General features: G+C 38.3%; 1 protein-coding gene and 1 long non-coding RNA gene across 2 annotated transcripts in view; one reads left to right on the plus strand and one right to left on the minus strand.

The window, feature by feature from the left end:
• Positions 1–14,861, minus strand: part of LOC141546843 (uncharacterized) — a 193,709-nt gene that overhangs the window by 51,236 nt on the left and 127,612 nt on the right. The gene's annotated exons all lie outside the window — the stretch shown is intronic.
• IL21 (interleukin 21) overlaps positions 11,003–14,861 on the plus strand; it is an 11,557-nt gene continuing 7,698 nt past the window's right edge. Inside the window, exons 1-2 of the mRNA XM_074273125.1 lie at positions 11,003–11,386; positions 11,513–11,548. Of these exons, the coding sequence (XP_074129226.1) occupies positions 11,243–11,386; positions 11,513–11,548 (180 nt within the window). The 5' untranslated portion in view covers positions 11,003–11,242. The remainder of the gene's footprint in view (positions 11,387–11,512; positions 11,549–14,861) is intronic.

Here is a 14,861-nt window from a genome sequence, read left to right on the forward strand (position 1 = left end):
ACTGGAATCCCCTCTATTTTCACATCATTAAGAGGTTTGTAGCAATATTTAAATCTCTCTAATATCTCTATGATTTTTCCATACCTCAAATGTAGTATTTGGGTTTTTGCTATGGCTATATACTTTTTTCTAGTTCTAACCTCGAGTTAAGTAGCACAAAACTTCTACGGGCTACGACACTGATACAGGTGGGGAGGTAGGAAGTTTCATGTTATCCCTCTTTACCCCTTCTACACACACACACACACACACACACACACACACACACACACACACCATCTGTCAGGAGTGATGTGAGCAAGGAAGCAATGGTACAGAGTGGGGCCCTGGAGATTCACTTTACCAAGTATATTGATCTAGAACTCAGCTGAGGGGGCCTTTGGAGTAAGAAGAAGAAGATAAAAATAACTTTTAGAACTTTGTGGGGAGTTCCTGAGACCCCAGGGAACTTCCTGGATGACTTATTATAAAAACCATTTCTGAAATTATTTTTTCAACTGATGAGGTAATTGCTTTTACTTGGGGATATTTGAATATGTTGTTGTCAGATGAGTTATTCTTTGAATCCTCAAGCTCTGAGCAATTCGTTGTACCAGATGAGGAATGGGGGATGGGAACAAACTTTAATTCATCCTGCACATGACAGCCAATCAGATGTTAGGATCATGGGATTGCAAATTTAGAGCTAAAGATAATCTAGTCCAGTTTCCTCATTTAATAAATGAAGAAACTGAGACCCAGAGAGCCTCTCATACTTAGCTAAATGACTCAGTATAGAGTGTTGGACATGGAGTCAAACAGACTTGGGCACCAAATTCCACATTAGACAGTTCTAGGATGTGTAATCTTCAGGAATTTACTTAACTGCCCTCAGTCTCAGTCTATTTATGCGTAGTGGGATAAAAACAGCAATTACATCACAGGATTAGCAGACTCAAATGTGATAACATATATTAAAGCACTTTGCAAACCTTAAAATGCTACATAAACATCAGTTACTACTACTGCTACAATTACTATTACTACTACAATTACTTCACCACTACTATTTATTGGAATACATGGGAGCAACCTGACGGTGGCTGCTGCAGATCCAACCCAGAATGAATCTCCTCTTGTGAGAGGGTGGTATAAGGAGACTGAGAGGCCGTTGCTGTTCTCTGACTGAGAGGCTGTTGCATTGTCAGACTTTTCTCTTCCCTCTGCCTCCAACTTATCTCATTCCCAGTCCGCAACACCTGTGTCAGCACAGGCTGCCTTGTAACTCCTTCAGATGTTATGATCTACATCTCTCAGAGAACTGATCTGTCCCTTAACAACTATTACCACTATCATCACTTGCTTAAGTCTTCCAGGTAGTAAATAGGTAGGAAGAGAACATGGAGGGAATGAAAGTATTAGAAAAGTCAAAGAAGGAGAGAGAAGCAAGCAGAAAATTTTAAAGTATAAGTTGGCACCCAGGACTCCAGGATGATGAGGAAATAGAAAAATATTTCATTGCAGTAATTGCTGAGAGGCACTGCATGGTGCAATGGATAAAGAGCTGGCCTGGGAGAAGGGAAGACATGAGTTCAAATCCTACTGCTGACATGTAATGGTTGGATGATCTTGGAAAAGCCCCTAATCTCTTAGGGCTATGGGCAACTAACTCTGTAAAACTATGGTTTGTAGAGAGGATGCCAACTTGTATCAGAAGAAATTTTCTTTAGCTAAGAGTTAGTTGTATTGAAATCACAGGTATACTCTTGATTTTCTATTATGACCATTAAATAGAAGTTCTTAAATCAGGATTCTCTTACTTTAAATTCATCAGCCTTTTCCCTTGTAACACACATAAGGAGTTTCTTCTTAAAGTTAAACACCCCCAAGTCTTTTCTGTTCTTCACAGAGCATGTTGTTGAAGTTGATCACCTTCCTCCAGACCATGAATACATTCACTAAAACAGAGCCTGTTATTCCAAAAGAGTTATGGCCAGAACAGAGGACAGTGAGATTTCCCCTAACATTTCAATTCCCTTCTCTGGCTAATATATTGCATGGCTGACTCATAATGAGTTATCAACCTATTCAAGTCCCCCCCCAGACCCTTTTTACAGATAAACTCCCACCTAATTCATATTTCCTTTGTCTTTGCAAATATTCTTCACACTTTGATAGGGAAGGGGTAGAGATTAGGGGAGAACTCCCTTTCCCAAAGCAATTCAATAGTTTCTTCCATTAATAATCTTAGAGACTTGTCTGGGACACTAAGAGATTAAGTGACTTGCTTAGAATCACACAGCCAATTAGAAACAAGACTTGAATCCAGGTACTTGAGGCTCTTTATTCCCCACACACACAAGAATATTTCACATTGAACATTTTACTCCACTAAATTTAAATTTTTTTAATTTATTAAATTTAGTCTGATGTTCTGATTTATTGATTAAAAGAATATTACACATCTATTGGATTATTTGACATGTAGAGGAGGGAGTAGGGAGAAGGGAGGGAAAAATTAGGACACAAGATTTTGCAAGGGTAAATGTTGGGAAATTATCCATGTTTTGAAAATAAAAAGCTATAATAAAAAAAATTAAAAATTTAAAACAATGTTACATATCACAGAGCCAATGACAGATCCCTGAATCATTCAAGAGTTTTCCTTTGAAGCTGACATTAAATCATGAAGTCATCATCAACCAGCTCTATCTAGCTGGTCCCAGCCAAACTTCATATCTCCTCCTCGACCATTTACTCTGCCTGCAGCTATATATATCAATGGACTCTGCCATCTGCCATGTTGCCACATAAATATTTCCCCCATCTCTTTCCAGCAGGAGCCATAATCAAATCAATATTACAACTGCTCCAGGAAAATGATCATCAATCTTCCCCCCACCAAGGCTTCAATCTCTATCCCTGTGACTGCCCAAATCAAAATAATCCTCCCTGGTATATGAATGTTATGGAATATTATTTTTCTGTAAGAAATGACCAACAGGATGATTTCAGAAAGGCCTGTAGAGACTTACATGAACTGATGCTGAGTGAAATGAGCAGAACCAGGAGATCAACATACACAGCAACAACAAGATTATACAATGATCAATTCTCCTGGATATGTCTCTCCAACAATGAGATGATTCAAACTAGTTCACCGTGCTTGGTGATGAAGAGAGCGATCTACACCCAGAGAAGGGATTGTGGGAACTGAGTGTGGACCACAACATAGCATTCTCATTCTCTGTTGTTGTTTGCTTGCGTTTTGTTTTCTTCCGCAGTTTTTTTTTTCTTCCTTCTTGATCTGATTTTTTTTGTGTAGCAAGATAACTACATAAATATGTATACATATATTGGATTTAACATATATTTTAACATATTTAATGCACTGGACTACCTGCCATCTAGGGGAGGGGGGTGGAGGGAAGGAAAGGAAAATTTGGAACAGAAGGTTTTGCAAGGGTCAATATTGAAAAATTACTCATGCATATGTTTTGTAAATAAAAAGCTTTAATTTTAAAAAAAGGAAAAAAAATAATCCTCCATAGATTCTACCACTCTCTGTGTATTGTTTCTTCCTGTTAGCTTGGAACCTTTTTGAGAAAAGGAATATGAGAATTGGCCAATTATTAGGCTGGTTAGACACTAGTTGACAGGAGTGATTCACATGTTTGACTAATTGATCCACCTGTATAACAACAAATTCCTATGTGTTCAACATAAGTTGAATCAGCTACATTTAAGCAAGGAATGCAAGGCTTTATAATCAGTTTAACAAAATTCATCTAATCCATGTATACAAGGACACCCTTATGGTCCATAGCAGGGATGGGAGGAATATCGCGGTCCAGACTACCCACTGTATATTATCCCAAAGGTTCCCCATTCAGTCCCTGTGAATCTGCTTAGAAAAATATTTAGACAAAAATAGTCAATATAATAACATTGTATGTGACATTTTGCCCCCAAATTCTACCTATCTTTTTCCTTAAAGGGGACTGATAGTGGTTATTATACTGCTCAGGGTCCAGGTTTTTTTCATCATTTTGAGGTTTTTCTTAAATTACATTATCATAGTAATATATATATATATATATATATATATATATATTATATATATATATACATATATATACACACACACACACACACACACATACACACGCCACTTCTTCGGGGTGCTGGTATATTTTTGTACAAGATAAATGTCTTAGAGAGACAGCTAAATTGGCCAATAAGCATTTATTCAAATACCTACTATTTGCCAAGCACTATGCTAAATCCTGAAGATAAGTACAAAGAAAGTTAAAGTTGTGATCTTAAAGGCAGGGAAAACTGAATCCAAATCCTGCCAAAGCAGATTAAGTTATTTCATCACTCTCAGCTTTAGTTTCTTCATCACAACATAGGGATAAAAATGACTCCTACATTAAGCAAATATACGCTAAAAATCTCTCCTGGTCCCTCATTACCAATTGCCTCTTGGACTTCTCTAACTGGATCTTGAACACATGTATGAAACAAAACTCATCATCTTACTTTCTCATTATTATCAAGGGTACTGCCATCCTCCCAATCATCTAGGTCAGCAACACAAGTGTCATCCTTGACTCCTCAATTCAACTCCCAAACATCATATCCAACCAACTGACAAATCTTGTCAGTTTTCCTTTCACATCTCTTGCATATGTCCCCTTCTCTCTATAAACACACAAAAATCACCTTTGCCTAGACCTTCATTATCTCTGCCTAGATGGTTATAATAACTTTATAAAACAGACTTTACTAATATATTTTACATAAATTTCCCCCACATACTCCCTCTCTTCTCCCAGGGAGCCATATTTATAATGAAGACTTTTAAGAAAAAAAGAATGAGAAAAAAAATTCAGCAAAAACAATCTATACATTTTAAAAAACTGACATTATTTTCAATGATTCACATCCACCGACTCCAACTTTCCAAAGGATTAGAGTGAGGTATCTTCTCTTATCTCTTCTTTATTGTTCTTTGTAACTTATCAATATTAGTTTTTAATTGTTTTGTGATTGTTTTAAGCACTAATATAAATGCTAGATATTATTATTAGAGGAATAAAATGTTCAATGAATTCCTGGTGGAGAGACAGTCATTCTTTTGTTTAAAAATTTAATAATATTTTATTTTTCCAAATACATGTCAAAAATAGTTTTCAACATTCATTTTTGCAAAATCCTATATTCCAAAATTTTCTCCCTCTCCTCTTCCCCCTCTCTTCCCCAAGACAGCAAACAGTCCAATATAGGTTAAACATGTGCAATTCTTCTAAATATATTTCCATATTCATCATACTGAGCAAAAAAAAAAATCATTTTCAAAAGGGGGAAAAAACACAAGAAGGGAAAAAAACAGGCAAACAAACAACAACAAAGTGAAAATACTATGCTTTGATCCACATTCAGTCTCCATAGTTATTTCTCTGGATGCAGATGCACTTTCCATCACAAGTCTATTGGAATAAGGCAATCATTCTTACTAGACAGATCTGGGAAGGTTTCTTGAAAGAAAAAATTAAAGAATTTAAAGAAAAAAAATTTGTACACAAAGACAGGGAGATAAAGCTGTAGCATAAACTGCATCAAGTCTAGAGTCAGGAAGACATCTTGAGTTCAAATCTGATTTCACTCTTATTAACTGTGAGATGCTAAGCAAATCACTTAACCTTGTTTGCCTCAGTTTCCTCATTTGTAAAATGAGCTAGAGAGAAGTATTCCATGCTCTTTGCCAAGAAAACCCCAAATGGAATCATAAAGAGTCAAACATGACTAAAAACAACTGAACAACCACAATTAGAATTGAACAAGGGCAGGAAAGTGGAAGGATATTTCAGAAATAAAGAAGAACATGATTTTAAAAATTATGAAGGATAGAAAGTATAAAGGGTTAGAGAGTGGCAGTAACTACTACATACATTCATACTGCTTTTAAAGACTTACAACATGATTTCTTTATGCAAGCCCAGAAGATTGATTGTATGCGAACTATTATTCTCTGACTCTAAGCTCAGATCTATCACCTCTATGTCAAACTGTCTCTAGTATTGTGGTCTTGAGCAGAGATGACCAGGAGGGTAAAAGGATTCAGATTCATGTCATCCAAGGATTGGTCAAAGGAAGGAATTGAATGTGCTTTAGCCTGAAGAAGAGAAAACAAGGGGAGGGAGTGATTGAGGGCATTGCAAGGAGTTTGCCTTAAGACAGGTTATACTATGAACTGTTAGGGAACGTGGAGTCTCTCTTCAGTATTCAAAAATTTGTCATTTGACTTATTTGACTTGGTGAAGAAGGAAGAACTAGATGAGAGGATCATCAGTTTAAAGCCTGAGGAACTTTAAAGACAAACCCCCTCATTTAACAGAAAAAGAAACTGAGTCATAGAAAGATTAAGGGACAGATTGGTTATCTGAAAACAACTAATAAAGCAAACTAGCATGTGATAAAACTCTAATAAAAGAACATAAAGAACATAGACTTGAGTATTTTCTATCCCAAATCATTTCAATTGAATAAACATTTATTAAGCACCTACCATGTGCCAAGCACTTGTCTTAAGTATATTTTCTACAATGTGTTACCTAGACTAGAAAAGAGCACTGAATTTGTATCCTTAAGGCTTGACTGTTCCTATTGTTCCACCCTTTACCACTGGTGATAACTTGGACAATTAATTCACCAAATCTTTTGGTCTTTAGTTTCCTCATCTGTAAAATGTGGAAATTGGATTAGATGGTTTCTTCTAGATCTAAATTCTGGAATTACTGACCTACCCTAATCAGTTTGTTACAAGATTCAATTATTGGAAAGCCGTTACAAACATTATTTTGCATCTCAGAGAAATCCTTTTTTTCAATTTTTCTGGACACTGCAAGTAGTAAGTAATATTGTTACTGTTGGACTTTCTATTCTTCTCAAGCTATTTTGTATTTACCCCCATATTTTGTAAAGTCCTGTTTTGTTTTGGTTTTTTCTCTTTGCATAATCAGTGCCTGCCACATAGCAAGTACTTAATCAAAGCTTGCTAAATGACTTAAAGGGCTTTTCAAATTTGAAGCACTAGTCATATCAATGTCAGGTCGCTTATAATTATAAATGTGCAATCTATAGCTCAGTGGCTTCCATTTTTTTTGGCCATTTCAAGGCACTTTTTCCTTTTCCTTTCTCTCTTCTTTTTAACTACCTACATTTTCTTTAGTCAGCGTTCCTTACTTGCCTCCAGAACGTGCTCACTCTTCATTTCCCTTCAGAGGGAAAGATTCCCTTTAGTCCTCCCTTCATCTGTCTGTTCTTGACCCTGATCTCCACTCTGCATCCTGACCCACTATGATCTCAAGGATTCTCTGAAAAGTTATTGGAAAACAACCAGTAAAGTGTACAATGATAAAAGTGACCAAGGTGAGTGGCCTTTTGAATGCATTCTCCCCCCTTCCAAGGAAGTGAATCATCCATAAACTGTTAATGCTTTCGGCATGACCAGGAAGAGAGAAAGGCTTGGAAACTCAGGATGTGACAAAACACGGAGGGTGAATCACGATGGTGTACATCCCAGCCCTCTTTTGGCCCCTGTATAGTAGTGGGGAGATGAAGGAGACACCACCACATAATCTTCTCCCCCAGAATGACTTAGCCATGCCGTGCATTATTCATTATGCTTTGAAAACAACTGTCTTTTCTGAGTCTGGATTTCACTTAATGGTTCTGATTCTTTTGGGATCCAGTCATTCTGTGTCCTGTCACTGAACTGTCACCCAGTGAGTTTCCATTGATCATGACAACAGGGACTGAGGTCTCAGTGTCTCTGGGTGGGGGTTAGTCATGGATGGGACTGGTCACCTTTTAGGATAGGAAATGAATGAATGGATGGACATTAAACTATTACTATGTGCCAAGTGCTGGAGATATAAATAGAAAAGCATAATAATGAACCCAAATCTCTGTAACTTTGTGGTAGGTGAAAGACAGGGATATGGTGGCTGCTGCTCTCCCGGATAGTATACTTTTGAGGCCAAGAAGCAATTAGGAAGAATTATAGGTGGTAATGCAGGCAGCTAGGTGGCCCAGTGAATAGAGCACTGGTTTTAGAGCCAGGAGGACTCATCTCCCTGAGTTCAAATCCAGCCTCAGATACTTCCTAACTGTGTGATTCTGGGGAAGACTCTTAACTTCTCTGGGTCTATAAAGGGATAATCTCTGTGTCTCTTTCTAGCCCTAAGTCTATATTTCGGTGCCATTACAAATAGGTTGCTGCACCAGCCCTGAATTCAGGAGGACCAGAGTTCAAATCTGGTCTCAGACACTTAACACTTCCTAGCTGTGTGACCCTGGGCAAGTCACTTAACCCCAGCTTCAGGGGGAAAAAAAAATATAAATTAATTAATTAATTAATAGATATGGCAACCCATCCTTAAAACAAACAAATCTCATGTAGGATCTAGAACTAGAAGAGACCTTATTGATCAACTAAACTCAATCCTTCATTTACAGAAGAAACTGATCTAGATTAGAAGAAAGGATTTGCTGAAGATCATATTTGCAAAAAATAATAGAACCAGGATTCAAACCCACTTCCATTAATTTCAAAACTAGCATTTTTTTTCATTGTAGATTAGATAGTATAGTTATCAATATCCCCATTTTACAGATGAGAAAACTGAGACCCACATATTGTCCAACTATAAGGCCTAAAACCAGGATTTAAATGCATATTTACTTCCTCAAAGTTCAGTACCTTACAACTTTTTTTCTCTCCTCTCAAGGTTTATTCACGTAGATGTTCCCTCAAACATCCTACGGTTCCAGTTCTTCTGTCTCCTCAAATCCCACAGCCTTCTTCTTCATTCCAACCCCTTCACTCAAAGAGACCATCACCCTGCAACTCATCATTATTCACAAGTGTTCCATTTCCTTGATATTAAAATCTGAATTTCCTCTATTTAGCCATTCTCCCTCACTCTCATCACCACCTCGAATCCCCTACTGCATCCCTCAGTAGCTTCCCAGACCATCAGCTCTCTTGTGGCTCTACTTCTCTTCTCAATTTTAGCACTATAATTAACCATTATTAACAATAATGCACACTGAAATCAATACTGGAATACCATGTCCTCTTGCCCTATCATTGCTCATCCCCTGCCATACTCAAACCCTTCCTTACTTCCAGCTACCTCCTTTGTTCCTACTTATGTTCTGCTTAATTGAGCTGGAGAAAATCACAACTGGGCGCTTACCAGGCGTATTATAGACTTAAGTTCTCCAGCTTCAAGTGGGACCTTTTATCCCTCTCATTTCCTATCTTTTTCCTCACAAAAGCTATAATATTCTCTTCTCTCTTCAAGCTTTCTATACTTCCCCCCATTATATCCTTGCATTGGAGGACCTTACAATTTGCTGAGAAAAAAAATAACAAGGCTGGTGGATTCCCACTGCTTCCATTCTCTTCATCTACAAATCTCGATAACATTTCCCAATCTCTCCTTCTTTGTTCCAGTCTCTGGATAAGGAAGACTGGTGCTTCTTTCCAAAGTCGACTGCTTCTCCACATGGCCTTGATTCCATTCCTTCCAATCTTCTCTAGTAGATTGCCTCTATTATTATGCTCCTTCTCTAATCTTCATTTTCTCCCTATTTTCAAGTCTCCCCTAATCTGAAAAAAGTCTCCACTACAGCCTATAGCTCCTCAAGCTATCATTCTCTATTTCTCCACTCTTTTCTCAGCCTGCCCTTGCCTTCATTTCCTCTCCTTACACATATTCTTCAACCCTTTGTAATATGACCTCCCATCTCATAACTCAACTAAATCATCTCTGTCCAAAATGACCAAGTATCTCAGATTACCTAATCTGCCAGTCTTCTCAGTTTTCATTCTCCTTGACTTCTTGACTGCTGCATTTGACTCTGCTGATCACTCTTTCCTCCTGGATACACTTTTCTCTATGTTCTTTCTCGATTCTCCTTTTACCGATCAGTGCACTCTGATTTTCTCTATTGGTTCCTTATCCATATCATACTCCCTAAGTGTGGATGTCCTCCAGGGCCCTGTCCTGAGCTCTTTTCTATTTCCTCTCTATTGAGCTCTTTTCTATTTCCTCTCTATTCCCTACTATTTATACTCTTCTCTTTCTATTTCTCTCTGTCTCTGTCCACATCGGCCATCTGGATGAATTAGACTTTCATAGAACGCGTAACATTTAACAAAAGATTTACTTAGTCATATCATGTAAGGGATACCCAACAAAGATGCAGCCTTGGGTCAGGGAGGTGCACCACCTTGGATATTAGCAAATCAAGATTTTCAAATGCAATGGCAGAAACCACCACAATATTACTGCCATTAATATAGAGCATTTTAAGGCATTTTATCATATATGAACATCATGTCACCACAATCTGTGAGGTGAGTACTAGAAATATTATTATCCCCATTTTACACATGAAGAAATTGATTATCAGAGATAAGTAATTTGCTCAAGTTCACACCGTTGCTAGATGTCAATACTGATAATAGCAAACCACAATATGCTCTTGCAAATGTGCTATTTGCACACAGTAGGCACTTACAAACTAGTAGACCAAGTCCCATTTCTGAGTTAGCCAGAACCTAGAATTTTTCTTTGGGAAATGCCCCCTCTATTCAAAACTTCCTAAAGGCTTCCTTATCTCCTACATAGCTGATGGCATAACAGCTAATTCCAAAAAGAATGACAAAGTCACTGGGGTAAGACCTATAGAGCAACAAATGAGGCCAGTTGACTCATCACTGAAGTGTCACTATGAGTGTGTCCCCAGCATGTCAGATGGTACAGGTAAGATGCTGTGGGTGGCCTGAAAAAAGGAGATCAAGGTGTTTTTGTTTATTGCTTTGAAGTTTTGTAATACCTACTATTTACTCCTGGGCCCCTTTTGATTCATGGTGAAAACTGGAATCCACCCATTCTCTCCTTTTCCTGTCTAACATGCAGATGGGGCACATTTTGTTGTCTCCATCAATCCCTCCCCCCACACCCTCATATATGCACACGTATACCTAGCCAGTGGAAAAGAAAAAAGTTACTCACATTCGTCCATCTCACAAAGATTTCCAGGCTGAAATGGGAGGGCTTTAGCTCTCCTGTAAGGATGAATAAATAGGTGAGTAGAGGGCAGCCTGTCCATTGTATCCCTGTAGTAGACCCTTAGCAAAGGTAGGGTTTGACTCCTGGCAACTGGAAGCCTAAAACCTGGCCCCATGGAGAGGACATTTATCTACTGCCTGGTCATCATCTTCTTTGGGACAGTGGCTCCTAAACAGAGTTCCCCAATCCGCCGCCAAACCAGGATGATCCAACTTCTACAAATTGTCGAACAGCTGAAAACGTGTGTGAATGACACGGTGAGTAAGAATAGAGCCATCACCAAAAGGCGAACGACCTAAGGCTTTGATGCTGCTTGTTCTCAATCTAAAAGGAGCTCTTTTCCACCTAAAATTACATGAATATACCATTTTCTTTTGCTCTAGGATCCTGTACTTCTGTCTACTCCTGAAAATGTTGAGGTAAGACCAGTTCTATGTTCCTTTAATGGTTTATTTTTAAGTATTGTAAAAGGCTGATGAGAAGGAAATGCCTGTCTTGATCGGGCAAATGGGAGTGTGAAGTAATATCAAAATTAAATCATTCATCCTGAAACAATCCATTGATTTGGAATTAAATCTTGTATACAATATTATAAAATGTTGATCCATCTTTATAAGCTTTCTTCTTTTGAATTTGATCTTCTACCACTCCAAGTCATAGAAAGATAGCCTTAATTGCGGATGGATTTAGAAGTGGAAGGAGCCTTAAAGGCCACGAAATCTAAGTTACTTGTTTTCCAAATGAGGAAACCGAGGCTCAGAGATATCAAGTGTCTTGCCTAAAGTCACACAGTTAATCAATAATCTGGGTAGGATTTGAATTCAGGTCTGATAAATTCGGTGATTGCATTTTCCAGCTAAGATTCTACAAATCTCCATACACAAGACACACAGTCTATCATCCCGCCTTGAGAAAGGACCTAAAAAGTAGGCAACCCATCTAATTTTCAGGGAATAGGAAGAAGCATATAAAATACAGACGCATATCAGGAGAATTTTGTTCATTAAGGTTAAGAAAAATAATTAATAGAATGGCTAAGAGTGGGGGAATCGAGATTATTATAGATCTGTGGTGTCTCAGAGAGATTCTGAGACCTGCGGATCAGTTAGGTATTGCTTGCATAATGAATTATGCATTCTTAAACTCCTTAAAAAGAAATCCATCAGAATCCCCTGATTTCTGCATGCACAGTACAGAGAAAGGGGTGATGGAATGTTTTCATTGCCATGCACTTGTGTTCTCAAAAACAAAAATAACCTTAGACAGATATAAAGGAAGATGGGGACCAACAGAGGGAGGGATCTGGATGTTAAACCAAAGAGTAAAAAAGAAAGGAGTTACTGTAAAAGAGTGTAAATAGCTGAGAAAGTGAGTGAGTCACAGTAACATATACATTTTATAAAAACATTCAAATTACGGTTCCCTCTAACCCATTAGGAAGAGATTGTTCTTACCTGAGGCAAGGGAGGATGATTCTTAATAGATTCGTCTATTCATTATGCTTTGAATATGTAAACAAAAAATGAGACAAAATGAAAGGATATTGTCTTAGTGATGAGATATATACTTGTCAAATGGTGTCTGATACCAGTGACAACTGGTATAGCTGGAGGATTTAAGGCATCTTCCCAGCAGGCCAGTTCAGAACTGGAGAAAGTTCTTTAGCTCAAGAACACTTCACTTTGGTCTCCCTTTTAACTAACCTTCATTCAAGCTGAGACTATTTGACTGGCCTCCAGCAGGATACAAAAGTGGAGGGAAATGTAGACATTTAAATGTTTCAGACAATAAATGTTAAAGGTTGGTACTATCTGGCATATAGAATACACCCAATATTTATTAAGTTCTTATATAATCAATATGGGCAGAGCACTTCACTAGGGTTGAGTTGAGAGCAACACAGAGTGTAGATGAGACTCCAATTCCATGGCACAATGCCTGTGAAGTCTACAGCAGTAGATAAATCCAGTCTTTGAATGGTTCTTAATGGAGTATTAGATAGAATTTTGGACAGAGCAGTTAAGAACTAGGTCGGAATCCTACTTCTTACACTTTATTCACTTAAATTCTCAAAGCCTCGATTTCCTCTTAGGTAAAATGGAGATTATAATACCCAGGACTGTTTTGATGGTGATTGAAATTGTAAATGTCAAATGCCTAACAAAGTTCACAAGGGACCCTTATTTGGCAATTGTGGTGCCATGGAAAGAAGGGGAATGGAGCTAAGCATTTAGTCTACTCTGTACCAGGCACTGGGTTAAGTCAGAAGATCTAGGTTCAAATCCTAATTCTATAGGTTACTTTCCACGTGACCATAAGCCAGTTCCCTCACTTTTCTAATGCTGTTTCCTCATCTATAAAATTAGAAGGTTGGACTAAGTGTCCTGTGTGATCTAATCCAGCTGGAAGTCAATGATCTTTCTATGTCAGGTATTATAATTATCTGTTTATCTATACAACTCCCTATCTTTTCAATGGCTCAAACCCTAGTTTCTTTTTTTTTTTTCTTTTTTTTCTCCCTGAGACTGGGGTTAAGTGACTTGCCCAGGGTCACACAGCTAGGAAGTGTTAAGTGTCTGAGACCAGATTTGAACTCGGGTCTTGAATTCAGGGCTGGTGCTCTATCCACTGCGCCACCTAGCTGCCCCTCAAACCCTACTTTCTACAAAGAACAAAAGGGATGTGTCCAAGGGAGCAAAGAAGCTATTGCTTCTGTTCTGAAAAATACAAGTGTGGTATCAGAGAGATATAGGATTCAGAGCTGGAATGAACCCCCTTAGCAGTCATCCAGTCCAACCTTTTCATTTTATAATGGGAACCCCATAGGCTGTAAAATTCTCTTTTAATGAAAGCAATTTCCCATGAAATCTGAAATAGTTTATCTGGCTGCACTCTCACCCCCCCCCCCTTCTCAGTCCCCTACTAGAGAAAGAGGAAGAAGTTTATGTTGATGGTTTGTCACTGTGGCTTTTGAGTTTGGGGGGACTTCCACAATTTATGACTCTCAAACAACAGAGAGAATTCCATAATTTCCACTGAATTATTCATAATGGCAAGAGCTCAAGAAAAAAAATCCCCAAAGCTAGCCTTCCCAGTAGCGGGAGGCAGGACACTGGCCCAGAGGCCCACATTGCTGCAGGAATCAGATGGCTGTATGGGGTGGCCATAGCAACACAGTGAGAAAGTGAGTGGGCAAAGATGTGTCAGTCAGTGTGGAGTGAGTGGTTGGGGAGAGGGTGGAAGACCCGACACCTTCATTTAAACGTTGTCCATGGTTCAACCAGCTCATATTTCTAAAGCATTTTCAAATTCTCAAAGGACTCTCACATAGCCAATCTGAAAAAAGTTAGTATTATAATCCCCATTTTACAAGTAAGGAAAACTGAGGCAAAAAAGGACTTCTCCAAGGTCATACAGTTAGAGCTGGAGTAGAAATGTACTTCTCTTAATTGTTCAGTCTTCCTTCCGCCACACCAAATAATTTTTGAGAGCCAATTTAAGGAGACTCAGATCAGATAATTTTTAGCAAGACACTGTGGCACTGTGGATGGAATTGGACTTAGAATCAGGAAAAATCTGGGGGAAAATCTCATGTTCTAGGAATTTTCTAGTTGGGTGTTAACTTCCCTATATCTCAGTTATCTATAAAAATTGCCTCTAGAGCATTTAGGAGCTGATTTCAAGTCTAGCCGTGGACACACCTATGCTATCTCTATCTGCCTCAGTTTTCTC

The sequence above is a fragment of the Sminthopsis crassicaudata genome, chromosome 6, assembly GCF_048593235.1.
Source record: "Sminthopsis crassicaudata isolate SCR6 chromosome 6, ASM4859323v1, whole genome shotgun sequence".
Taxonomy (NCBI): Eukaryota; Metazoa; Chordata; class Mammalia; order Dasyuromorphia; family Dasyuridae; genus Sminthopsis; species Sminthopsis crassicaudata.